This window comes from Myxocyprinus asiaticus, chromosome 16 (genome assembly GCF_019703515.2).
Source record: "Myxocyprinus asiaticus isolate MX2 ecotype Aquarium Trade chromosome 16, UBuf_Myxa_2, whole genome shotgun sequence".
NCBI classification, from domain to species: Eukaryota; Metazoa; Chordata; class Actinopteri; order Cypriniformes; family Catostomidae; genus Myxocyprinus; species Myxocyprinus asiaticus.
The window spans coordinates 21,722,332-21,749,610 of record NC_059359.1 but is presented as its reverse complement, the minus strand read 5'-3'; the positions used below and the strand labels follow the sequence as shown (position 1 = coordinate 21,749,610).

General features: G+C 37.1%; 1 protein-coding gene across 1 annotated transcript in view; it reads left to right on the top strand.

Annotated features, from left to right (window-relative positions):
• Positions 1 to 27,279, top strand: part of itga8 (integrin, alpha 8) — a 113,813-nt gene that overhangs the window by 5,465 nt on the left and 81,069 nt on the right. Inside the window, exons 3-12 of the mRNA XM_051721639.1 lie at positions 2,672 to 2,772; positions 4,769 to 4,892; positions 8,424 to 8,485; positions 9,331 to 9,376; positions 13,155 to 13,280; positions 13,827 to 13,871; positions 16,583 to 16,626; positions 17,376 to 17,432; positions 17,732 to 17,784; positions 20,534 to 20,739. Coding sequence (XP_051577599.1) covers positions 2,672 to 2,772; positions 4,769 to 4,892; positions 8,424 to 8,485; positions 9,331 to 9,376; positions 13,155 to 13,280; positions 13,827 to 13,871; positions 16,583 to 16,626; positions 17,376 to 17,432; positions 17,732 to 17,784; positions 20,534 to 20,739 — 864 coding nt within the window. The remainder of the gene's footprint in view (positions 1 to 2,671; positions 2,773 to 4,768; positions 4,893 to 8,423; positions 8,486 to 9,330; positions 9,377 to 13,154; positions 13,281 to 13,826; positions 13,872 to 16,582; positions 16,627 to 17,375; positions 17,433 to 17,731; positions 17,785 to 20,533; positions 20,740 to 27,279) is intronic.

Here is a 27,279-nt window from a genome sequence, read left to right as displayed (position 1 = left end):
AAGAGAGACTTTTTCTTTTTTTTACACATATTTCCATAAAAATAAAAAAAAAATGGTTTCAAGTTTCAATTATAATAAAACATTTGTTCAACCAAAAAAAAAAACCCTTCTGTTTTTACTCCTTTAAGGGTCATTGTAACTGATAATAATAATTGTGTAATACCGTATACCATGATACCGTGAAACTGTGATATTTTCTGAGACTGATATCGTACCGTGAAAATCTCATACCGTTGCAACCCTACAAAACAAACAAAGATATTTTGAGTCCATACAATGTATGTCAGTGCAATGGGGTCATTAAAGGCAGCATAAAAGTAATCCATACGACTCAAGTGGCTTAATCCATGTCTTGGGAGAGACACAGGCCAAAATTTAAATGCTTATTCATTATAAATCTTGACATCCGCAGTCTCCTTGGTGCCTTCATGAGATAAGCTTGTTCACAAACTTCCATGCACCTGCACTGTGTTCCAATCGGGCCAGATGTAAACGTTTATAGTAAATAAATTAGACTTAAATTTTTGTTTGTTTCTCACCCAAAGGGATTATATGGATTACTTTAATGCTGCCTTTATGCCCTTCTTGAATCTTAAAAGGGTCATGAAATGGAGAATCAAATTTTCCTTGATATTTAGACATATAAGAAGTAACTGTACTATAAACACATACTGTAAATTTCAGAACTCAAAACTTCCTTCCCAGTCTAAAAAGAGCATTTGTAGTTGCAACCCTGTTGAAACATCTCATTTTGAAACCTGTCTGTTCGTGACGTCATGACACATTGCTCATTTGTATTTGCACATCTCACAACATGCATCATCGCACCCTTGGCCCCGCCAAATGGCACGCATTTCAAGTCAAGAGAGCAGGCTTTCCATGGCTAACTATTTCTAACATAACATCTAAGGGGACACATCTGGACTATTTTGAATTATTTTGTATATGAACATGAGCGACACACTCTTTGACCGCTGCCATGTATCTCGCTGCTTTTAAAACATGCGGTGTCAAGTTACAACTCTGAAAGGAAGAAGCAATTATCTTTCTTTCAGCTGCTGCCTGTGTTGCTTTGAGTACAAACACATCATGGATGCGTTCTTTCGCCCATCTGCGCTATTTTGTTTTTTTATTGTTGATGTATGTAAAAAAGGACGTCTTTGATGATGGACTTCTTTGATGATGGACGTCTTTGACCATTTTGGTTTGGTCTTTGGACCATTTCCAGCGACGTTCACCTTCAGTATGTAATTTCACTGTGCCTTGGACTATGATGTTTTCGGGGGATTTTTCGGCTCATGTCGGTGTTGATTGTTTGTGAACCATCATAAAACAATTCCAGCTTTGCAAAGAAACTTTTATTGTAAGGATGGGACAGTTAAAAACACTTCAGAAATGTAAGTAAACCATTTCATTCATGAATATTTCAAATGTCATGACTGTTTGATAGTTTATGGTGCTGAGTGTTAACAGTCATGCTTGAGATGAACAGTTTAATATATTCAGATGCAATGTGTTGGATGTGCATTATGTGTAAACCCTGCAATTTTGTTTTATAATGTGAGGTTTCTCTTCTGATTGAGATTTGCTGAATTTGAGGGGCTGCATGATTTTAACCAATCATAACAGTGGGTGTTTATGTTGAAGTTTTAAGGAGGCGCTTAGGCCAAAACTGAGCGTTTTAGACAGAGGGCCAAAAATAGGGTGAAAATGATCATATATTACTAAATTATGACTGTTTTAGTGCATAAAACTTTTATAAAATCATCATTGGACCTCAGGGAAGATAATAACATTCTAAAAAAAATAGCACTTCATGACCCCTTAAAAAATGTTGGACCCCATATGAACAAAAACACATCATACATGCTTTAAAATATCTTCGTTTGTGTTCCGCAGAAGAAAGAAAGTCATACGAGTTTGGGACGATATGAGGATGAGTAAATTATGAGAAAATTATCATTTTTGGGTGAACTATCCCTTTAACACTGACTGAGAACATTATATTTTGGGTTAAATACATGTTAAGATTTGTTGTCAATTAACACAAAGTAATTTCAACTCGTCCTGATGTAGGGTGCCATTTAGAATAGAAGTCTATGGGACAACGGTTGTATGCTTGAAAAATTACTTAATGACTGCAACGTAGTAGAGTAATTTCATAGTTTAGAGTAATATCTGTTAGAATTGCAGATGTATTTGCTATTTCAAGAGGTAAAGTAAAATATTTGCATTGAGGGTGAAGAAAAAATTCCATACAAAGAATGAGAGATGGAGAGTAGAAAGCAGAGAAGTATTAGAGATCATGTGTTTTTAAGAGGTGAAGACTGTACCTTATGGAACTCTAAACATGCTCAGCTGCACCGAGACCTTTTCTGGAACACACAGCACCTCCATAGATACAAATCCACAGCCACATGTCCACAAGAGTAAAACGACCCCCTGCAGATGTGCCTTCATATAAAGAATACAGTCAGACTCATTCGAAAACAAAGTATAATTTGCTGTTTCATGGCTCATGTTGTTTCCAAAGTGAGTATATTGCCGCAAGTACTTGCAATGTGTTGCATTTCTCAGCTGCCTGTTGTTTTCTGATTATTATAATGAAGTCTCACTCTCTATTTTCACTGTCGTTCATTCTTTCTTTCCCTCTCTCTTTCTTTTTTTCCAGATAACAGGATGATTAAAGTGAATGGTACACGGGAGCCTCTGGAGTTTAAATCCCATCAGTGGTTTGGAGCCACAGTCAGGACCCACAAAGGCAAAGTGGTGGTAAGTGATGCTCAGAAACATAAATCAGTTAAAGACCATTTGCATCATACTCTTGCTGGATGCTTCCTTCTGCATATTCATGGATGTGGTTGGAAATGCTGCTCTTTATCAGGGTGCAGACAGAGGCAAAGCTGCCCATCAGTGGGTAGCAAACTTCTATTTAAGAGCATTGCATCATTCAACATCATTTGAATTCTTGAACATCATGTTTCAATCATGAATTCTGGAGCTTAATATAAGGGATGTGTTGCTCTGTGCATGTGAGTGTTGGAAGATTGTTCTTTCCCTGGCATGAAATGAATGAGGGGGATTTGCAAAATTTTTGATTGTGTGAGGTGAAGAACTGCTTATGGTTGAAAGAAACAGGGTTCCTACAGTCATGAAAATCCTGGAAAAAGGGGATTTGAAGTCAGGGATTTCCAGGCCTAGAAAAGTCACTATATTGCGAAAAAAGAGTTTACACTTAAAAGGTTAAAGTCCCTGTATACATACAGTAAGTCAGGCATATGAGGTATCATATGAGAGCTTAGAATAACCATCACCTTTGCATTTATGTAACATAAAATAAAAAAATAAGGCCTCAAAACATTTGCGTTGCAAATTAGTGCCCTTAGAGGTAATGGGTTAGAAATATTTATATACAAATAAAATTCTAATAAAAAATAAAAGCTCTCATTCACAGGAATGCAACTGTATATTTTATTTTGCCCTAATACCACAGTTCAAATTTTTTTCAAAAGAAACACAAAGTGAAATATGATTACTGTAAGTCATCAAAAACAAACGTCTCATTTATACACCGATCACGCTGCTGTAAGCCCCAAATAGCTTAGAACTTTATATCTGCTTTTACCTTAGGCAGTTTTCTAAAAAATTTGCTATTTTTTGCTTGCATGGCTGAATAATCCTATTGATGATTAAATGTTATATATCATCGCAAAGGGAAGGATCTCAGCTTTCTAACACTTCTAGTCCACTCAGAGGCCAAGATACTAGATGAAATAACAAGGGTGGTGCATGAACTGAAAATTAGACTGAATGTCTATGGACGAGCACATTTTTGAGGGCTAAAATGCAGTAGAGCAACAACTACATTTCAGATCTGTATATTGTTTATATGAATGTAATAGTTTTTTTCTCTATCTATCTAGTGGAATGAAATAAGACTTTTCAAAGTAAGGTAGAGTGAAAAGAACAGGAATTACATGTTTACAAAGTTAGGACAACAAGTATGTGTGAATGGTGAGCTTTTCAATTTGAGTGTGAAAAATTCCAGGCGGCAGCCCAAAAATGCACCAGAGTTTTAGGGGTTAGTAAAATATTTAACAAAATATGTAATTTTCTAGGAAATATTACCTGTAAATAGTAAACATTAACTACTCTAAAATATTTAATCAGCTAGATATTGCTCTTCTCTTTTGTAGAGTAAAACTTGCCTGAAAGCCATAGTGATGTCCAGTTTGTAAACAAATTATAACTTTGAGTCAGTTCTTTTCAATTAATTAGCCAAACTGGTTCACAAAACATTCTGATGGATTCTTTAGCGAATCAGAATGAATTTGAAGATTTTTCTTCTTTTTTTTTCTTTTCCAGTAAACATCTGGAAAGGTTATGTAAAAGTAAAGAAACTTCCTTGGTAAAAAAGTTTTTTGGACAGATTTATTACATGAGGGGGAGCTGCAATGCCCAAATGTGTCTTTTGTTCTTCAAAGAATCAAATACTGAAACATTTTGCTTTTTTAAATGCATTTATTTAGAAAATACATGAAGCAGCAGACTCCAGATTTCTTTTCTCTGTCCTCTGCTTCTGCACTCCCTTCTCTCAGGGGCATCCTCATCATTTTATAAAATTTCAGATAGAGGAGCCAATTAGATTCAGGGAATTTAACTTAATATGGTTATTTCTTGGGGGTATAAAGCCTATTCAGTGTCTTTTGTTTCATCTTCATCTCTCAGTGCTGTTAATTACATTGACATTTCGTGTCTGTTTCGGCAGGCATGTGCTCCCCTCTATCACTGGAGGACAGTCAAGGTCAGCAGTGAGATGGATCCAGTGGGAACATGTTATGTGGCAGTGCAGAACTTCAGTGCCTATGCTGAGTATTCACCTTGTAGAACCAGTGAGTATCAACATGTACACAAAAACATACACAGAAACAAATAGTCACACAAAACCAGTGAGCATACAGTTACTTACTTGCTGACTGAAAAGCAAATCTTTAAGCTTCACAATGCTTGCTAGAACATATTCAGTAGAATATATTTTGTTGGACAACTTTTGCACATGTACATTGTTGTAGTAATTAGAGCCAGAACACATTCCCATCATGTTTTCCGCACAGATTCACAGACACGGTCGCTGCTTTTCGGATTGCCCAGCTGGGCTAGTTGCCATGGCAATAATATGCCTTGCTATAAACAGAGATCAAAGGGAAGCTCACATGTTTGTTTTGATGTAATTTCCTACTTATTTCCTGTGCTTTGAGATTTAAATTCACTGTTACGGGGAATGCTGATTAATTTACTATGATTTCTTGGCATTATATCTGATACACACATTGCACTAAATTAACCTCTCCAGACATCACCAGGGAGTACAAAACACACACTGACCCACATAGAGACAGATCTGTATTAACAGTTAGTATAGAGTGAAGCAGTATATATGTATGAATGATGATAACTGTGCCTAATGTCTTTAGAGGAGAAATAAGTGTATGATATATGAGCTCATAATGGCTGTGAATTACTTTCCTTACTCTCTGTCAAACAATATCAAGTACCAACCATCTGCCTGGCATGTCAGCAAAGCATCCTTGCCAAGGTTGCTCAATGTTGACATTGTGTTCACTATGAAATGGACACACATGCAAACATGTAATGCAGGGCTATTCAACTTCATCGACAAGTGGGCCAGATGGAAAAAATCTTCAGGGCACATGGGCCAAGCCAGGATATTTTGTTATCGAAAAGCTTCTATCTACAGATATTGTGTTATAGTAGGCCTATTATATTTGTTCACTATATAAATAAAACATAAAGTATGTGTTTTATAGCTTTTTTATTATTATTTTTTTATCAAAAGAAATATTTCCACCTAGCAGGAAATTCTGGGGTTAACTTGAAAGTACAGGTAACTTGAGACAAAAATAATAATGATTAAAAGAAATCATCTAAAAATTGCTTTCAAAATTGGCCCATTACAGAGAGAGTAAATCAGACTGACACAAAATTTGTTATTGAACATTAACAGTGAAGTTTATTATACTGTAGATGCAATGATTTAAACTTTTGACTTTTCACAACTTCTCTGTCGCTCCGAACTCAGGCTTGTCTGTTATCCATGATTTTACGTCTTTAATCTTCCCCTTCCATCAAAATGACGGATAATGATTATTTGTAGCACAACCTCTAAAAGCATCTAAAAACAAGGCTCTCCTGCACAAGACACTGAAAAAACTGTCTAGCGCAAGTTTGAATAGGTGAACTACTGAAAAACAGCACAAACAGACACAAAATGCATTTGGTGTAAACAGCACCCAAGACAACTGTCAACCTCACACGGGCCACTGAAAATTTCTGATGGGCCGGATTTGGCCCGCAGGCCGCCAGTTGAATAGCCTTAATGTACTGTATGCACATACACACAAATTTTCAAATGTAGTAGGGCCAAAAAAAATTTGACAAATGAGAAGTCTAGGGAAGAGTGAAAGAAAAGAAACGGGGATGGCATTAGAGAAGGGAGAGTGAAAGTGAGTTGACTGTATTCCAAGGCACATGCTGTGTTGCAGATGTTGGGATTGGTAGTGATGTTACATAACTCTCCTCACCTTGAGCTTCGGGCCCACACTCTATGACACATATCAACACACACAGGATGCAACTTGCTGTACATTATATTACAGGAACAGCTGCTTACTGTGATATCGGCAAGTAGAACATGTTACTGGATCAACGTCCATGTCAGTCCAATCAGATTTTATGATTAGGCTTAGGCCTAGGTTAGGGTTTGAACATCATTCTTATAAGCCTATAATTGCTCTCAAATTTTAGAATTGGAGTTAGGAAAAGGGTTATACAGTGGCAAGAAAAAGTCTGTGAACCCTTTGGAATTAGCTGGTTTTCTGCATTAATTCATAAAATGTGATCTCATCTTCATCACAAAATGTGATCTCATCTTCATCAAAGTGTGTGCTTCAGCTAACAACACACAAACAATTATAATATTTCATATCTTTATTGAACACATCCCATTAAACATTCACAGTGCTGTAGAAAAAGTAAGTGAACACTTCGATTTAATAACTGGTCGATCCTCTTTTGGCAGCAATAACATCAGTAAAGCAGCCTCAAATCATGATTCTCCCTTCACCGTACTTTACCGTTGAGATTGTTTTCTAGTCGGTGTGCGGTGCCCTTTTTATGACATACGTAATGCTGCATGTTCTTCCCAAACAATTCAACCTTAGTTTCATCAGTCCACAAAACAATTTCCCAGTAGCGTTGTGGAGTGTCAAGATGGTCTTTGGCAAACTTCAGGCTTGCAGCAATGTTTTGGGTGGAAAGCAGCAGCTTCCTTTGTGGTGTCCTGCCATGGATTTCTGTATAGTAGACTCATGTACATAGATGATAACCAGATCCAGTGATCCTCAAGGCTTTAGCTGTCACTCTAGGGTTCTTTTTACCTCATTTAGCATTCTGTGGTATGCCCTTTGAGTCATCTTGGCTGGACGACCACTTCTAGGGAGAGTAGCCACAGTACTAAATCGTCTCCATTTATAGACAGTTTGTCTAACTGTGAACAGATAAATATCTAAGCTCTTTGAGATAACTTTATAACTCTTTCCAGCTTTAAGTAAACCAAAAATTCTTAATCGTAGGTCTTCTGAGATCTTTTTTTTGCAAGGCATGGTCCGCTTCAGCAGATGCTTCTTGTGAATAGGAAACTCAAAATTTTGGAGTTCTTTTTATTAGTGAAAGTAGCTCCAACCCACACCTTCAATCTCGTTTCATTAATTGGATGCCAGGTTTGCCAACTCTTGACTCTAATTAGCTTTTGTTGATGTCATTAGCCTAGGGGTTCACATACTTTTTTCCAACCTACACTGTGAATGTTTGAATGATGTATTTAATACATACAAGAGCAATATAAAAATGTGTGTTATTAGTTCAAACAGATTGTGTTTGTTCATTATTGTAACTTAGATGAAGATCAAACCAGATTTTAAGACAAATTTATACATAAATGCGAGTAATTCCAATTCTTGCCACTGTAAATTGTTATTTTCCAGGATTTTTTTACATGGTTACCAATAATACTCTAGCACAAATATACACACATTCACATGCACAATGGACTCAACTGTACATTAGAGGATATACTGTAGCAACATACCTGTGAACACACAGAACTTATAACTTTGGGTGAATTTTAGGTAAATTGGACCAAAAAGTGGCACGATTTACCTGAATTGACTCTACTTTGCATTACTGCTGCACAAATACTGTACACAGCCTGCAGTTTACTTAGTAACTTGCAAAAGCTCTATTTACACTAATATTCCATAGACGTTTCCAAGGTGCAGAAACTCAATGTGTTAAATCTTATCTTAATCACTTTTGTATAACTGAAACTGTTCTGAACTCTGTAGATAACCCGGACCCCGAAGGCCAGGGCTTCTGCCAAGCAGGTTTCAGTGTTGACTTTACTAAGGTAATAAATTCCTCTCCTCATCTGTATTTATGTATGTGTGTGTGTTTCTTTTTACACAGTTCCTTTTTGACATTAGCCCCCATCTCTAAACTGCACTCTAATTCTTGCACTCTTCTCTATACGCAATGGACTCAGTGAGTAGAGCAGAGAGAGAGGTGAGGTTAAAGGTTAGACTGAGGACAGAGGGATAAAGAGAAATAGAGAGAGAGAGGCTGGAGACAGATATGTCACTTTGACCCTACATCCTTTTGTCACAGCCAGTCAGGACAGAAATCAGGAAAAGGGCTGTTTCCCTTTTTCATGCCTTATTTCTCTTTCACTCTGTTGCTCTTATGTTAAAAAAAATAAACAGTACCTGGCACATTCCATGAATAGGGTACAAAATAGGGCCTGAAACTCTTAAAAATGTCTTCTTTTCTAAATAATTGCACAGAATATTCAGTACACAACTGAATAATGTTTATGGTAATTTTTAATTTTATTTTTTTATATTTAAATAACTATAACAATTAATAATACATTTTTGTAATAAATTAAATTGAATAATAATTGGGGGGGGGGGGATGCAGTTATTTTACGTGTTTAAAACTTACTACTTTATTTAGAAAAGTTTATCTAACTAATGTTCACCCATACACACACACACACACACAAACATGGAATCTGTGTGTATGATTTAAAAGAAGTAACAGGACATCAAACTGTACCCTATTCGTGGATAGTGCCACACATCTCTCATCTATCACTTGATGAACAAACAAACACTCATAGAAATAAACACAAAGACATATTTTAGGTCTTGCTCTTATTTCTTCACTCGATATCATTCTTTCTTTCCATCTTAGGAAGGGACTCTGGTTGTGGGAGGACCAGGGAGTTTCTACTGGCAAGGTAACATAATTCTTTAATTGTATAGACTTTTCTATAATTCCATCCTTTTACAGAGTCTTTAACTGAGATAACTGATTGGCAGATACTAGACTCATTTCCCAGACTGTCTCACAGGACCCTAAAAATCTCAGCTTTCCACAGAATGACCAACATGACCCTTCCTCTACTTTCTGAGCAGTATAACAGATACTCAGATAGATGACACATCACCTCCCTTGAGCCCCGTTAACAAAATAATCAGAGATTATCTCAGTGTGTTAGGGGATTCATAGTTGAGTCTGCTTAGCCAATCAGAGCTCAGTGCTCACTCCTCAGTGAAGTATTCTGTCACAATTGACTCATCAGAGATGGGTCAATGGCAACAGTAGTTGTATAGTGTCTTTGAAAATAAGAGACAGAAAGTGGTCAATGAGCTGCCTTTTCTGGCCAGTGGCTTTATTTTTGGCTCACCATAAAAGCTGTAATCATTGCTTTTAAACTCCAGTGACAGCAAGTTAATGAACAATGCCTGCACTTCCTCACTTTTAGCATGCATTATTTGTTTAGCAATTAAATATATTTAGAGAGAATGCAAAGATCTTTACGGCAATGGAGCTGACATAGGTTTAGAAGTGTTTTTATTTCTGATAGGCTGATATATCAGACAGGGCAAATAATCAGCCGATATTTAACCATTTTTAGATTGTTTTGTTGAAACCGACCGGTGTCTGTACCAAATTGGCAGATTAACAATGAGTGTGACAAATTTCAAGCAAAATCTGGCCTAAAAGATGGTGTTTTTAAATTCGTTTCGCTGGTTTGTAACTGCTGCCCAGGGAGAACTTTCATAAAAACTTTGTACCGGCTGCTAAACACATTCTCACTGCCATTGGTGCACATCACTGGTAGGACCTCCACCTATTTTGAGGCCAACAGATTTTTCAGTTACATTGTTCAGTCAGTTAAGATCAGTCAACATGAATACAGCGGTGTGCAGAGTTGTTAGCGAACTGGTGCAACTTTACCTTAATCTGTACGATCGTTTGCGAAGAGACATTTTCCAAGTATGTCATGCGATTCTTTTTGTTTAATTAGTCTTCAAAAGGAATCAAATCCTCTCAAATAATCTTAAATGCCCATTCACTCTGTTGTTTGATAAGCTGCTTCATGCATGTGCCTTCTGCAGCGAAAGCTATTTTCACATCTGCCCATAGTAAGATGTGCCTCTGTTATCATCATTCTTTTGTCTGTATTCTGCCCATTAACACTCTTTTATACACCCATCTTTGCAGTAGTATCAGTATCATCATAAATTACAATAACAGAGGGTTACCAGCTCATATTATGGCCATGAATAGCATGTTAGCACATTAGCGCCATGAATGTAGAATGTAAACATGACAAATTACACATTATCTACTGCATTTATATTACTTTAAATCATCATCGAGTGGTTAAAATAGCTTCTTTTACTGATCTCGTGTGAGTTCTACCCAGAATGAGGCATGACGTCATTGATAACACATTTTAATGTCACATTAGTTAAGGTTTTACATGTAGTCTTGTTCATTCTCATATTTAAATGCTCCTCTAAACACCACCCACAGCGGTGTGGCCGGTATCTGAATGTTCGTAAACAGTATGCCTTTGTTCAGCTTTTTCAAACTTCTTTTTGTCTCTGAGCGAAGAATGAAGAAGTACATCGCCGTAAGTATGCCATTGCATTTAGAAGGAAGGACCTTTCCTGTATAGACAGAGTAAGAGAGCACATTCCTCCTCTAAATAACTCAAAAATGTGTGACTTGTGCTTGAACTTCCTTTATTACAACTAAATGAGGCACAGCTAAATATTTTGTGGCCGGATGTGTATGTGATTGTTTGTGTGTGTGTGTGTGTTTTCATTTGGGTTAGAACAAAGATAGATGTTGCTTATTGTGTAATTGCAGTCGAATGTGGGCAGTGTATGTGTTAAGGCATGCATACAGATAAGGGCAATATTGAGACCCCCACAGACTCAACTTAGAGTTCCAGCCATTAATAAATATTGTTGTTACTGGGTACCACTTCACTTTTTTCATGTGCAGTTAAATTAACCCTGTACTAAATTAAATGTAAAATGTTTACAAACTATGTTAAAATAATTAGTGCTCGAATCAATCTCCTTATGTTTTTTTATGTAGTCCCAATGCAAATGGATAAAGTAAATGTCAACTTTTTAAATTGGTTGCACGTAATAAAATTACGTTGTGACAGAATGTTCAAAAATTGTTGCATTTTCTCATTTTATTTAGCTCAATTGAACAAGCAATAAAAATAAATGTTTTGAACATTCATGCTGTGAACAAATACAGAGGCTTTAAAAATTATGACCTGCCACTCGCTTTCTCTTCTCTCCTCATTTTCCCATGCTCAGTCCATCTTGACCATCTTAACCTCAACCCTTCATTACTTTGTTTTGATAAAAGACAACAGATTTCTGTGAGGAGGAAAAGGGGTGTTACCCACATGTTATGTGTGTGTCCACAAAATTCAGAAAAAAATGCAGGTTAATAGAGGAACATGTACACATAGATCCAGTTACACACCGCTGAACACACACATTAAGAGTCCAGGGGTCCAGGTCAAGCTGCAGCCCTGGTAGTAAAAGAGTTATGTTTGTATTGAACTTGAACAAAAAAAACAGAGAAACTATCTCTCTCATTCACTTTTGCTCTCTGTTTTACTCTGTCATTTTCCTCAGAGCTTGTGTTATTGCCTAGTAAATAGATGCAGTAGCATATGATTAATTCTGAATGCTGTAAAAACATTACACATAGCTTCTGACACAGCTTGTGAGGCAGAGGGTCTATGCCCCCTTCGAATGATCCTTTACTCATGGTTCTGCTGAATTTCGATGTTGCCTGTGAAAGTTATTCATATTGAAGCCTCTATTCTCCTCAGACCAAAACTAATTTAGTACATTTAATTATATCAAAAGTAGCATACTAAAAATTAACACATTTAATCATGCCCTCTGAACTGTATGTAAATTCTGTAAAAAGGGATTTGGTCAAAGACATCCGTCTGCATGTGTACATGGACCAACGATTAAAAAAATAGTTCAAATGGAACACCAGAATGTATTCTGTGTGAACGGCCCCTAGTCTACCTTGAACAGACTGACAAACTTGATGGATTGTTGGATTGGCAAAATGGATTGTTGTGGACTGTAGGCCAGTGATTTTTTTTATTTTATTTTTAGTGATAAGAAAATTAAAAAAAAAAAGTATATTGACTTTTATAAGCCACTTTTTGTTACGTCATTCAGATGTACTAACTCATCTGCCTCAATTATGTAATATCTTTGAATTGCACACAAATCATGCACACACAATCATTAAACTAATGAAATCATCTGACATGTCCAACTGTGTAAAAACATTCCTATTAATGTATTCCAAGGAGATCAATGTTTTCCTTTTAGGAATTGTAACACGGTTCAAGGATGGGAAAGGAGGAGGCAGGAAACGGCTGAGCAATCAACGTAAACTTTAATGACTCAAAAGAAATTAAACATAACATAAAACACACAGACACACTCATACACACAGCGGCCATGTGCGTCTCTCTCCCTCTGACATCCCCGGCTCCTCCTTTATCTCTCTCCCGCTGATTAGGCAACTTAGCGCTGGGCTTGCATCCTCACGGCCCGGCCACACCCTCCTCCTCGTCACAGGAATACTTTTCTCACATTTTTAAATATTGAAGCAGTGCTAGACATGTGTCATGTGTCATGTGATATGTTTGTGTGTGTGTTTAGGTCAAGTGGTCACTGCAGGAGTTGCAGAGATATTGAATGGGTATTCTTTGAAAACCATCCTGCGCAAAGTTCAGGGAGAGAAACAGACTGTGGCTGCGTCAGACGCATATGATGACAGTTACCTAGGTAAGTGAGGCCCTATGCGTGTTCACTTTTGAAAAGTAAATATACTTTATGGGACACCAGTGATTTGCTTGAGGCTCTGTTTTTGGATCAGGGAAACCGGCCCTCAGCCAAATGAATAAACACGCGCACATGAACACGCACAAGCTTTTTTGTGGATGTTAAGGTAACCTTCACCCTGTGTCCCATAGCTCAGTTTGGGGCTGAGTTTGGGGCTACTGATAACATTTCCATCTGGAACTGTGGACCCCAAAACACACACACACACACACACACACACACACACACACAGAAAATATACCTTAAATACACACTTTGACCTCAGAAATCCTATGAACATTTTCCATCATGTAAGTAATCTTCATCACAGCTGGACTGTCATGATAATTGTGCAATCGATTATAAAATGACAAGATATAAAACCAACTGGTGTAAACATAATTTTTAAATTGACCCACTTTAGTTAGCTAATTGAGGTTTTCCTTACTGTAAAGTCTAAAGAGACTTTCAATTCCCTGCTTTTCAATTTTTATTTTCTTTGTCTGGTAGGGTACTCTGTAGCTGTTGGAGAGTTCACAGGTGACTCAGAGCAAGGTGAGACCTTTAACCTTTTTACATACACATGGTTTCCCACACACAGATTGAGCATAGTCTTGGGTCTCTCTGAACTGCAATTCCTTTAACCTTTGGAATAGACTTAACTTTGTAAATAATAAAAACTCTGTAAACACTTTTTTAATTTAAAAAAATTTGTCATTTTAAGACTGAATCCAAACCCAAAATTGATCATGCTCTTATTATTTTCTGTCTATTTTCCTGTGTGCAGGTCTATGCATAGCAAGTAACATTAAAAATAAAAAATATATATATATACAATTTTATTTTTACATTAATTACAAACCCAAACCTGACTCATTTGTCGGGTCCTGTCGTTCTCAGTTTGGGTAGCTGACCTTTATCTCACACAATAACAGTGGTCTGTTCTTTGTGTTTTGTAGAGTTTGTGTTGTGTTTTTGTAGAGTTTGTGTTGAGCCTTTGTATTTTGTTTTGTGTCTTCTGGAGAGTATGTGTGGTGTCTGTTGTGAAGTTTGTGATGTCTTTTGCAGTTTGTATTGTCTTGTTGAGTTTCTGTTGTGACTTTTGTAGAGTTTTTGTTGTCTTTCGTAGTGCTTGTGTTGTACCTTTGTAGAGTTTGTTGTGTCTTTTGTATAGTTTGTTTCTTGTATATGTTTGGCCATTGTAAAGTTTGTATTGTTTCTTTGTAGAGATTATTTATTTTGCAGTTTGTTGGGCCTTTGTAGAGTTTGTATTTTCTTTTGTAGAGTGTGTTGTTGTCTTTTGTATAGTGTGTGTTGTGAGTTGTCTTTCGGAGAGTTTGTGTTGTGTCTTTGTACAGTTTATGATATTTCTTCCTAGAGATTGTGGTGTGCCTTTTTAGACTTTGTGTTGTGTCTTTTGCAGATTATGTACTGTCTTTTGTAGAGTTTGTTGTGTTGTGTCTTTTGTAGAATTTGTGTTGTGCTGTGTCTTACGTGGTGTAATGAGACAGGCAAGGAATGAGGATCTAAACACAGCTTTAATGAAACAAAAGATAAACGAAGTACTCAGAATATAAAGAAACAAAATGCAGGGAACCAAGTACAGAGCATAACAACACATGTGAAGACTGAACAAGAAACCAGGGCAAACAAGGGCTTAAATACATGAGGGCAAACAAGGGAACGAGGAACACCTGAGGAAAACAAACAGGGGAAAACCAATCATCAAAGGAAACAACAAAGGTCTACAAAACTAACAGGAAACAGGAACGGGGAACTAAATAATTTCAAAATAAAAGTCTAAGCACAAAAACAGGGAATATGTAACACATGGAATTTCTGTTGTGACTTTTGTGTTGTCTTATACAGAGTTTATGTGCTGTCTTTCTTAGGGCAGGGGTATACTTCATTTTTCTATGTTCTGGATCAGATCGCACCCCGTCAACCGCGTTGCCTTTCAAAGTATACTCTTTTGACCACGAGCAAATATGAACACGTTCAACACATGCACACTACGACCGCTTTCTGATACTCTTTTAGTACAGTCAACGGCTGGCGAATGTGCCAATGATGCGCACAGACAAGGACTGTGTGCGTGTCGAGAAAATCTGTGCACGGAGCAAATAGCAACACGGACAATCCAAGTATACTTTGGGCTTTAGAGTTTGTTTTGTGCCTTTCGTAGTTTGTATAGTGTCTAGAGTTTATGTTGCACATTTATGGCATTTGTGCTGTCGTTCGAATATTTGGTGTTGTATCTTTGAAGAGTTTGTGTTGTGCCTTATGTAGAGTTTGTAAGTCTATGGATGAATATAAACATATGAGAGTAAGTCTCTGTGTGTGGTTGTTGTCTGCTAAGCTTTGATCGGACCCTTCAGCCTCAGACCAAAATTACAGAGCCCTCACATTATTCTGTCGCTGAATTGCCACCCAATGACAAACAGCCCGTCTGCAGTCTGTCATCCCTTTCAGACACACATACACATTCGTACACCCACACAAACTCGTTCATAAGCAGTCATTACCATACCTATCCATCAAACTACATCATCTTTGCTCTCTCTCTCTCTCTCTCTCTTATTACACATGTTCAATATGGTCTGGATTAGTGGTGAATTCAGAGAGGAGAGACATGCTTCGTGGTTGAGAAAGGCACGAAATTTGGACTAGTTTGGGGGGGTTGGTTGCGACTAAGCAGTGATGGGTCGCTGGGAATCTGAGAGCTTTTGACAAGTAAAATAGACGCACAATTTTGGACTGTTTTTTGTACCGTTTCTCTGCGATCTTGTTGGGTGGGACGGAGATCTGACAGACAGCAGCAAACACTCCCACCACATCCCTGTCTCCATGATCATCCATCAGACCTCAGACAATCTTTCTCACTCTCCATCTCCCTCTTTCTCTAGCTGTCTTTCTCCTCTCTGGCTCTCTCTTCTAAATGTTTATATTATATGAGTGAGTGACATGATGTTGACAGAGAAGAGATTTACAAAAATCACAGCTTTCACTTCACTGTTTACCTTAAGATGCAGCAGATAAGTGGTTGTGTATACAGTATGTGCATGTATATACATTATAGGACATTTAGTTACATACACACCCTTAACTAGACAGGAAAAGTGTATTTTTATTATTGTTCTCAACTGGAGGACATAATTTATTTTCTTCAAACTCTGCTGTTCTCAAATACATAAACCTGCTGACACATATGTCAATATCTCAGGTGCTGATGTGTGTGAGTGAATCTCCTATGTCTTTTCATGCAGAACTGGTAGCAGGGGTACCTCGAGGAGCACAGAACTTTGGTTATGTAAGTATACCATCTTTAAACAGTCATGATTTCCTGTCTTTTTGTCATAGTAAAATCGGGAGTGAGAGGTCAGAGGTAAAGGTCAAGGGGAAAGGGAAAATTTGAGAAGCGTTCAAGAGGTTAGTCATTACTTACAAAGGTAAACAGCCATGTGTAGCTCTAAAATTGAAGCAGTTCTTTTTAAATAAACAAGTGCAAGCTAGATGTCGTATTGCATGTCATAATGCATATTCTGGTAAAAGTAAAATGTCACTTGTGGACATATACATGTATAAGTGGATGTGAGATTCTCATCTGGATGTGATTTGAAGTCTTATGAAGGAATTCCCAATTAGTGCTGTACGGTCTATAAAGCAGGGGTGTCCCCTTTGGACTTCATTTAAACAGAAACACAGGCAGCTGGATGGGTGGTTTCTAAAGTAGATAGTGAATTTGTGTCTATTTTCTCACTGCATGGTATGTTCTTGAGTAATAACCATACAGCATGTGGCTTTGTTTGATTTACCATCTCAATCATAGATGCCACCTAAAACATCCACTAACATTATTCTGTCTCTAATTATTATAATTCTAAATGCCTAACATTAGAAAAATCACTTTCCTTTGGGGTGGAGGACAGTAATGTGGTCAGACACACAAGTCCTACAGTACATCACAAATCCAGATAAAGTCTCCAGATACACAAAAATCTATCATAATTGAAAGCAATGCTTTATGAGCAATATAATCAGACTTTTCTGCTTTTTTAGGTGGCTGTGATCAATGCAACAAATCTGACGTTCATTCAGAATTTCTCCGGGGAGCAGGTGAATTACTGCCTGACATTTGTAAATGACTTTTTTGTTAGTTCAACGTAATCTTTGTTCATTAGCTTCAATCTAGAACTGATTTTAAAAGTTGTTTACATAGTCTTAATAATCTGGTGTGCTGTGAGATAATAATTAATTTTAGCTTTCATTTGACCATATAACCGCATTTCATTTTACTGCATAATGCATTCAAAATCAACAGAAGATGTTTGACTATGCATGTGTCCCATTTCTCTCCTCATATTTCTAATTTGATGGAGATTTCATTTGATTTCTTGCATGATTGTTTCTCACAGATGGCGTCATATTTTGGATACACTGTTGCTGTGACCGATCTAAATGGAGATGGGTGAGTCGACTTCCATGTCCAATAACTTGAAAGATAAACTGAATCAGTGTCCAATGACTTGTAAGATTAATTATTTAGAAAAAATGTTATCCTATGCAAAAGATGGAGCAAATTTGTAATTATGAAATATGAAAAGCAAAAGAGCATGACAGTTTTGCTGCCATTGCTATTGTGTGTTCATCACCGTCTGTCTGCTGAAACAAGACTTTCTTATGTGCTCTCATGATTTATTATGAGCTAATCAAGTTTACCAGCTCATGCTGTTTTTAGTTACAAGGTGTATGCAGAGCTAAACAGGACCATCAGGTAATAAATAGGGGTTGGATTATTTAGACTAATACATTAGTCTTCTGTTTTTACTTGACCCTTATCCTAATGCCTGGGTGTTCCAGAGGGGAAATTTGATATAAAATTTGTTTTTGATTTTGTCTTATGAGGATACAAAACCTTACTGGCACATCAGTGCCAAAACTCGACTCGTCTCGTCTCTTCTCTTAACTTTTCTTCAGTTCTCTTCTCTTCAGTTCTCTTCAATTCACTTCTATTCACTTCTTGTCTCTTCACTTCACTTCACTTCTCTGCACATCTCTTCACTTATCTTCACTTCCCTTGACTTCTTTTCACTTCCCTTCTCTTCTCTTTTCGTCTCTTCACTTCACTTCTCTGCACTTCTCTTCATCTCTCTGCACTTCACTTCTCCACTTCACTTCACTTCTCTTCACTTCTCTTCATCTCTCTGCACTTCACTTCTCCACTTCACTTCACTTCTCTTCATGTCTCTGCACTTCTCTTCACTTCTCTTCATTTCTCGTTTCTTCACTTTCCAATAGTACAAAGTTTAGTACTCAGTAAAACAACAGTATTCACAAAACCCTATAAAGAAAGAGCCGTTTAATGATAATCCAGCAATAGCAAACACATATTTTCCAAGAGAGCAAATTACAGCTCTTTACTCTAATAGTTGTTGAAATGGCTCATTTGTATGAGAATATTCCTTAGTGTCCAGGGTTAAAGTCTGTGTTTCAGTTTTGTTATTACTTGCTATAAAATTATAAAACATATGGATAACAGGGATTTTTTGAGATCCTATAGACCTAATTCACAGCAGTGACATCTTTGATTTTTGATGGGAATGACAACAAGGCTGTGAGGGACAGACGTACAGTCTTTTCGATGGGTTGTACTGCAGTTTAAAGTATTTTTGCATCGTTCTGCAGGCAAAACATTGAAAAAACATATTTTCATGAACATTCAGTAGACAAAAATCTCCAGACAATATAAGTTGTGGAAAATCAGATGTGATCTAGGAGCGTTTTACAGCTTTATACTGTTCGTGCTATTGAAGAGATTTAAGTCTATTCCTCACAGCCTCATTGTCACTCCCATTAAAAATAAAAAATGGCACTAGCATGAATAAGGTGTATAACACAATTAGGCTACAGTGCGTCTGAAACTAGAGCAACATAGCCTGAGATGAACAAATGTCAACTTTTGAAATAACATTTCATTCTGTTTTACCATGGAAACTTGCCAGAATCTTTGATCTTTGTCTAGATTATTCTCAGAATGCCTTGTTCTGAACTGTAAGAACATTTTGGTAGACCTCCATCAGTCCAAGGCATAATTTCCAAGGCTTTATTCTAAATCCATATTTCCATGCAAGACATCTCTGTTTTATATTTTCAGCATTTTTATGATTTATGCTTTATCTCCTGCCATCATACTGTCATGTGCTGTCTTAGCTCTGATGGCTCACAGTTTCAATGGTTACTGTACAACTCCTTGACCCATGCATTTGTTCTTTGTACATATTGCTGTAATGAAACCCCAAGGTTGGAGCCATGTGATACTTTGATTTCAAACATGCTCTATAAAAAGGAGTGACTAATCTAGTTACAGGTCATTGTTCAGTGGCTAGGGATTCGTTAATTCGTGTTCCAAGTCAGCAGCTTGAAAACAATTTGAATACATGTAGAATTCATGTTACTTATGTCAATATTCAGTAAACGTAAAGCCTGGATGTGTTGGTGTAAATGTATGTGAATTTGTATGTGTGTGGGTCAGATTTAGCCTTTTTGGGGGGACAGTCTTAAAGGGACAGTTCACCCAAAAATGAAAAGTCTCATTTACTCACTTTCTTCTAAACGTTTTTAAGAAGAATATCTCAGCTCTGTAGGTCCTTTCAATGCAAGTGAATGGTGGCCAAACCTTTCAAGCTCCGAAAGTCACATAAAGGCAGCATAAAAATAATCTCTATGACTCCAGGGGCTTAATATATGTCTTCTCTCACTTTGGGTGAGAAACAGATCAATATTTAAATCCTTTTTTACTATAAATCTCCACTTTCACTTTCAGATTGTGAAAGAATGTGACAGTGAAAGTGGAGATTTATAATAAAAAAGGACTTAAATATTGAACCTACCCCAATCATATTGCTCCTGAAGACAAAGATTTAACCACTGGAGTCATGTGATCTGGTCACAATTCACTTGCATTGTATAGACCTACAGAGCTGAAATATTCTTCTAAAAATCTTTGTTTGTGTTCTGCAGAAGACAGAAAGCCATACACTTCTGGGATGGCATGAGGGCAAGTAAATTATGAGAATTTTATTTTTGGGTGAACTATCCCTTTAATAAACATACTAAACAGTGTCTGGTTTCTGTGATAAGTTATTTTTAACTAGCGTTAGAGAATTTAAAATATTATTAGCTCTGTATTAAACAATAGAAGTCATCTGTGTGTGCAGGCTAGATGATGTGCTGGTTGGAGCCCCACTCTACATGGATCGTGAGTTTGAGAGTAAACCTCGTGAGGTGGGCCGTGTGTACTTATACCTGCAAGAGGACTCTCTAATCTTCTCCCCTCCCATAACACTCACTGGAACACACCTGTTCGGTCGCTACGGAAGTGCCATTGCCCCTCTCGGAGATATCAACCAGGATGGGTACCTGGGTAAGTGTGCACATCAATGCATTTCTAGGATTTTGTGATTTCAAATATTTCCAAAGACAATGAATCTACTGTTTCATTTCGCCTTGCTGCTCTAGACACGCATTTCCTCCTTGCCATGTTTTGTGTTGAATATCCTGTCTCTATATCGCATGCTTAAAATGTTCAGTTCTAAAGTCAATCAGGAAGTTTATAGTTAGTGATTTGGTGCCCTTGTCTGTGTTGTCCTGTGATGATTCGGGTGTGACTCACTCAGATCAGGACATGTTATACATGTTACTTCACATACACACTGACGATGAGTTGAATCTCCTTTCAGCAAACCCTTGCTCTAGTCTACAATTTCCATCCCAGTCATCAACAATTGTGTTGTCATGGCTACATTCGTACTTAGTTTTCAACAGTTCATCCTGCATCTGAATGGAAACAGGTGTCCAGGGGTGGAGTCCAGACCAGAATAATCACCCACAGATTATCTTCATTACTGCAGACAGATAGAGTTGAGATGTTCCCTCTAGAGAAAAATCTGAGAGGTTTTCTGTTTTGCACTGATCACTGTGTGTGTGTGTGTGTGTGTGTGTGTGTGTGTGTGTATGTTTAAGTGTGTGCACACAGTCTCTGGAAGAGACAGCCCTATATGGTATTGTAACATGAAGTGAGATATCACTATAATTGCTTTAAAAATGGCACCGGACTTGAATGAAAGTAAGCAGAGTATGATATACATACATGTGCATTGACCAATCAGAGATTTAAGCCACCTGATCCGTACACAAACTCAGACACTAGTTCACACGCACTGATTTCCTGATATAAATCGAAATCCATGACTTTAGAACTTTTATAGAATGCTGGTGTGTCTAGAGACATGAATGTATAATGTGGTCCTGTAAGTGTTTCAAATATTAGAGCTACAGTATGGTAACAAAATACACTTATTTATGGAGGGCTTACTTTTGCCAATTATTTTATGGATCTTCGCTTGTTTTTTCTGGCTATGTAAGAGAATCACATTATGAGATGTTGCTGCCAGGAGATTTGGAGAATAGCCTAATGATTTAATCAATATCTGATATAGAGCTAAAGAAACTAATATCAAAAACTGCATTCTTTGTTTACACCAGCCATATGGCCACATTGTAAACTGTCTTAAGCCTTCCAGTTTTTTTTTGTTTTAGTGTTGTTATTAGGAGGCCCAGACTGAATCTCTTTTGCTGGAAAGTCTATAGAATGGATTTAAATGGTAAAAAGTAAATCTGTATATCTTTCACAAGACATCTGCAAGCACAGGTTATTTGCCTCTGATGGTAGAAGCACATATGATTTATGTGTTATACAGGGTTCAGATGGTCATGGAAAACCTGGAAACATCAGGTCCAATCTTTATAAAATGATTTTTAAAAATCCAGTAAAATCAAAAATTTGTCAAAAAGTGTGGAAACCTAGATATAAAGTGATATGACATATGGTGAAGTTTCTAAATTTTCACTGAAAATGCCTGAAGATTTTAAACATAATTCCTTCACAAAGCTCTTGAGTTTTTACCTCAGTAAAGCTTGCAATACATTTAAAGTGAGTGCCTGAGAATGGGGTGAGATTAGGTCTGTAAGCATGAGTTTATAATGTCTGCATGCTATTTTGGGCCCAGTGGTTTCTTATGTCTGTAAAACAGCTCTTTCTCTCAGTTATGGCATGTGGTATATTTATGCAGTCAATTAAGGCCAAGCCACAAAATTAAGTATCCTGTAAATGTCATCATGTATTCACTCTCATGTGATATGATCGGTGTTTGGGAGTAACGGAATACATGTAACAGGATTACGTATTTAAAATACAAAATATAATTAACTGTGTTCCACTACAGTTACAATTTAAATAATTGGTAATTAGAATACAGTTACATTCAAAAAGTATTTTGATTACTGAAGAGATTACTTTGCATTTTATTGTCATTTGTTTCATTTAATATTTAGTCCTTTCAGATGGAATACATTTATACATATAAATGATGTGATCCATTTGAACAGCGGTGAAACACTTTCTTATAATAATAATTGCTTACATTTATATAGCACTTTTCTAGGCACTCAAAGCGCTTTACATTGTATAGGGGGACTCTCCTCAACTACCACCAGTGTGCAGCATCCACCTGGATGATGCAACAGCAGCCATAGTGTACCAGTACACTCACCAGCTATTGATGGAGAGGAGAAAGTAGAGTGATACAGCCAATTAATGGCTGGGGATTATTAGGAGGCCATGATTGAGAAAGGCCTAATTTGGCCTGGACACCAGGGTTACACCCCTACTCTTTACAAGAAGTGTCCTGGGATTTTTAATGACCACAGACAGTCAGGACCTCAGTTTAACATCTCATCCAAAAGACAGTGCCTTTTTGCAGTATAGTGTCCCCATCACCATACTGGGTCATTAGGACCTACACAGACCACAGGGTGAGCACCCCCTGCTGGCCTCCCTAATACCTCTTCCAGCAGCAACCTTAGTTTTCCCCAGGAGGTCTCCCATCCAGGTACTGGCCAGGCTCATCCCTGATTAGCTTCAGTGGACAACCGTCTAGAGCTGCAGGGTGATATGGCTTATGATGTGTTACATTCATAGGAGCAGACAGAGAAGTAAGTTTGAAGTAAGTTTAGAGCAGAAGAAATAGAAATAAACCTTGTGTAAATTGTCAGCTTTACGCTAAGCTAAAATACTATTTCTAGCCATTTTATATGCACGTTACCAGGCACGATCTATTTTTTTATCAAGAAAATTCACATTAGATCATAATTTATTTTTTTCTAGTAAGACTTTTGATATTAGGGCAAAAATCATATTCTTGATGATAATTTTTGTATTGTTTTCCTGTAAAAATATCTAAAAATCCTTAGAACAAGATCAATTTGATTTATCTTGTTTTAGAAACAACACTGCATAAGATATTTAGGTTTTTCAGAGAATGTATTTTTAACATGTGTATTTTGTCTTACTGTACTGGCAGTTTTTGAGTTTTTATAGTCAAAACAAGTGAAAAAAAATCTACCAGTGCTGAAGAAGTAATCCAAAGTATTTAGGATACGTTACTGACCTTGAGTAAACTAACGGAATATGTTACAAATTATATTTTACAGCATGTATTCTATAATCTGTAGTTGAATACATTTCAAAAGTAACCCTCCCAACCCTGGATATGATGTCTGGCTGTAAAGTCCGGTCCATTATGTACAGTGGCGGCCAAAAGTTTGGAATAATGTACAGATTTTGCTGTTTCGAAAGGAAATTGGTACTTTAATTCACCAAAGTGGCATTCAGCTGATCATAAAGTATAGTCAGGACATTACTGATGTAAAAAAACAGCACCATCACTATTTGAAAAAAGTCATTTTTGATCAAATCTAGACAGGCCCATTTCCAGCAGCCATCACTTCAACACCTTATCCTTGAGTAATCATGCTAAATTGCTAATTTGGTACTAGAAAATCACTTGCTATTTTATCAAACACATTTGAAAGCTATTTGGTTCATTAAATGAAGCTTAACATTGTCTTTGTGTTTGTTTTTGAGTTGCCACTGTATGCAATAGACTGGTCTTAAGGTCAATATTAGGACAAAAATGGCAAAAAAAGAAACAGCTTTCTCTAGAAACTCGTCAGTCAATCATTGTTTTGAGGAATGAAGGCTACACAATGCTTGAAATTGCCAAAAAAACTGAAGATTTCATACAAAGGTGTACACTACAGTCTTCAAAGACAAAGGACAACTTGCTCTAACAAGGACAGAAAGAGATGTGGAAGGCCAGATGTACAACTAAACAAGAGGATAAGTACATCAGAGTCTCTAGTTTGAGAAATAGACTGCCTCACATGTCCTCAGCTGACAGCTTCATTGAGTTCTACCCACTCAACACCAGTTTCATGTACAACAGTAAAGAGAAGAATCAGGGGTGCAGGCTTTATGGGAAGAATTGCAAAGAAAAAGCCACTTTTGAAAGAGAAAATCAAAAAGGAAATGTTAGAATGGGCAAAGAAACACAGACATTGGAAAACAGATAATTGGAAAAGAGTGTTATGGATCTTAACCCTATTGAGCTTTTGTGGGATCAGCTAGACTGTTAGGTGCTTGAGAAGTGACCAACAAGACAGCCACATCTATGGCAAGTGCTTCTGGAAGCGTGGGGTGAAATGTCACCAGAGTATCTAGACAAACTGACAGCTAGAATGCCAAGAATCTGCAAAGCTGTCATTGCTGCACGTGGAGGATTTTTTTATGAGAACTCTTTGAAGTAGTTTAAGAAGTTCTGAATTTTTTTTTCAAATTGTAATAGTAATTTTTCACATTATTAATGTCCTGACTATACATTGTGATCAGTTGAATGTCACTTTCCATAAGAGCAAAATCTGTACATTATTCCAAACTTTTGGCTGCCAGTGTATGTCTGCATATATACTGAAGTTCACTCAATTTCCTTTGGCGGTCGCTAGGCCAACCATTGGTCTATTAATGCTGGAGGTCTTTGGGCACTGTTTCAGCTACTGTGTCCAGAAAACAGGAAAAGGAAATGACCAAGAATCACCAAAAACATGCAAGGGATATTTATAGAGAGGAACTCACCCAAGAGAAACAGAGAGCATTATTACATACGCTAACACACATGCACACACACATACTTACCACTCACACACACACACACACGGTGGTCCAGTGGAGGGAAATGAGTGCTTACTTGTGATAATTTTATTTTTCTGTGTGTAATTAAACTTATCTTCCCCTTCTACCTCTGAATGATTTGCTTAGATTGGATGACTTTCATGAGCAAACTTTCCTCTTAGATCTGCCACAACAGAGCGCAACACTCAAGTTCTGGAAGAGTTCCGGAATGCCATTTATTTTCTACATAAGAGGATTGATTTTTAGCCATAACTTTTACACATTTAAAGACAGACCTACCAGGCAGCATTATTTCAACTTCATAAAAAAAAAAAAAGTCTTGTTTATTAGCAAAATTCTTGGTGAAGAATTATACTATCAATGATCCTGAAGCAAAATGATCCCCAATCAGAGAATCACAGCAAACAAAGCACACCAAAAGAGCTCTGCAGTGCCATTCCCATGAAACACCACGAATGATGCAAGTTTGAGTTGGTCTTCATACACTCTCAAAATACTTATGAACACTTATAAACAAAAAACATCCAGTGAGCAGCAGTTCTGCGGACGGAAACAACTTGTTGATGAGAGAGGTCAGTGAAGAATGGCCAGACTGGTTTAAGCTGACAGAAAGGCTACGGTAAATCAGATAGCGACTCTGTACAAATGTAGTGAGCAGAATAGCATCTCAGAATGCACAACACATCAAACCTTGGGCTACAACAGCAGAAGACCATGTCGGGTTCCACTTCTGTCAGCCAAAAACAGAAAGCTGAGTCTGCACATTCTGATGGTTGATGTGAACATTAACTGAAGCTCCTGCCCCATATCTACATGATTTTATGCATTGCACTGCTGCCACACGATTGGCTGATTAGATGATCGCATGAATAAGTAGGTGTACAGGTGTACATAATAAAGTGGTCGGTGAGTGTATGTACATATCTGAATATTGTGCAATACATTTTATATATATTATTTCTGTATAATCAACAACTTTGATTTTAATTTTAAATGTGATTTAGTCATTCGCTCTGCTTCATGGAATAGTAGTCAATGCCCTAATGAAAGACGTTAAGAACACAGTCTTGTACCTGTATCTTTGTGTTACTTTTTTCAAATACTTTCTTGCTTTAAATCAAAGTTTTTAATGTTGTGATTCACCTCTGAGCTGGTTGGTTTGGTTCATGTCTTAGAACTCTTTAATGACTTTTTTAATTGTTTTAAAAAATGTTTTAATTATTATTATTATATTAATGGGAAAAATATTTCTGGAACCAAGACAGCTAGAATTTATATATATATATATATATATATATATATATATATATATATATATAATATTATTATTATTATTATTATTATTATTATTATTATTTTTATTTTTTATTATGGATTGAGGACATAGATCTTTATAAAGCTTACTACCTCAACAGCCCCTCTATCGCTCTGTTCTTCTGTCTGTATGCCTCGCTGTGGGCATCTCTGTCTGGGTCAGCATTACTTTGTTGTTTCAGTTTGCCTCTTGTTTGTGTGTGTGTGTGTGTAAATGTGTGTATATGTGTGTATAGGTGGACCAAATGTAGGTTAATGACTTGAGCAGCATTACTGGCAGGTGGAACACTTGAAAAGATAACCCTACCCTGGAGATGTATTGGCCCTGCAGTAGTTGACTTGGACTTGTGCTTGTGCATGAATCTGTTAATGTTCTGTTATTGTCCCTCAGTGCCGTGGAGAAAAGAGAAGTCGCCCCTGCGGAGCTTTGTGTAAATCGTGTGTATTCTTTTCAGCATACTTCTTTTTTCCACATGAAAGCATCCCTCTGTTTCCCCTCACCATCACAGACACTGAAATAATCAATAATAAATAAAAAATTGCATCAGGGAGCAGGGCCAA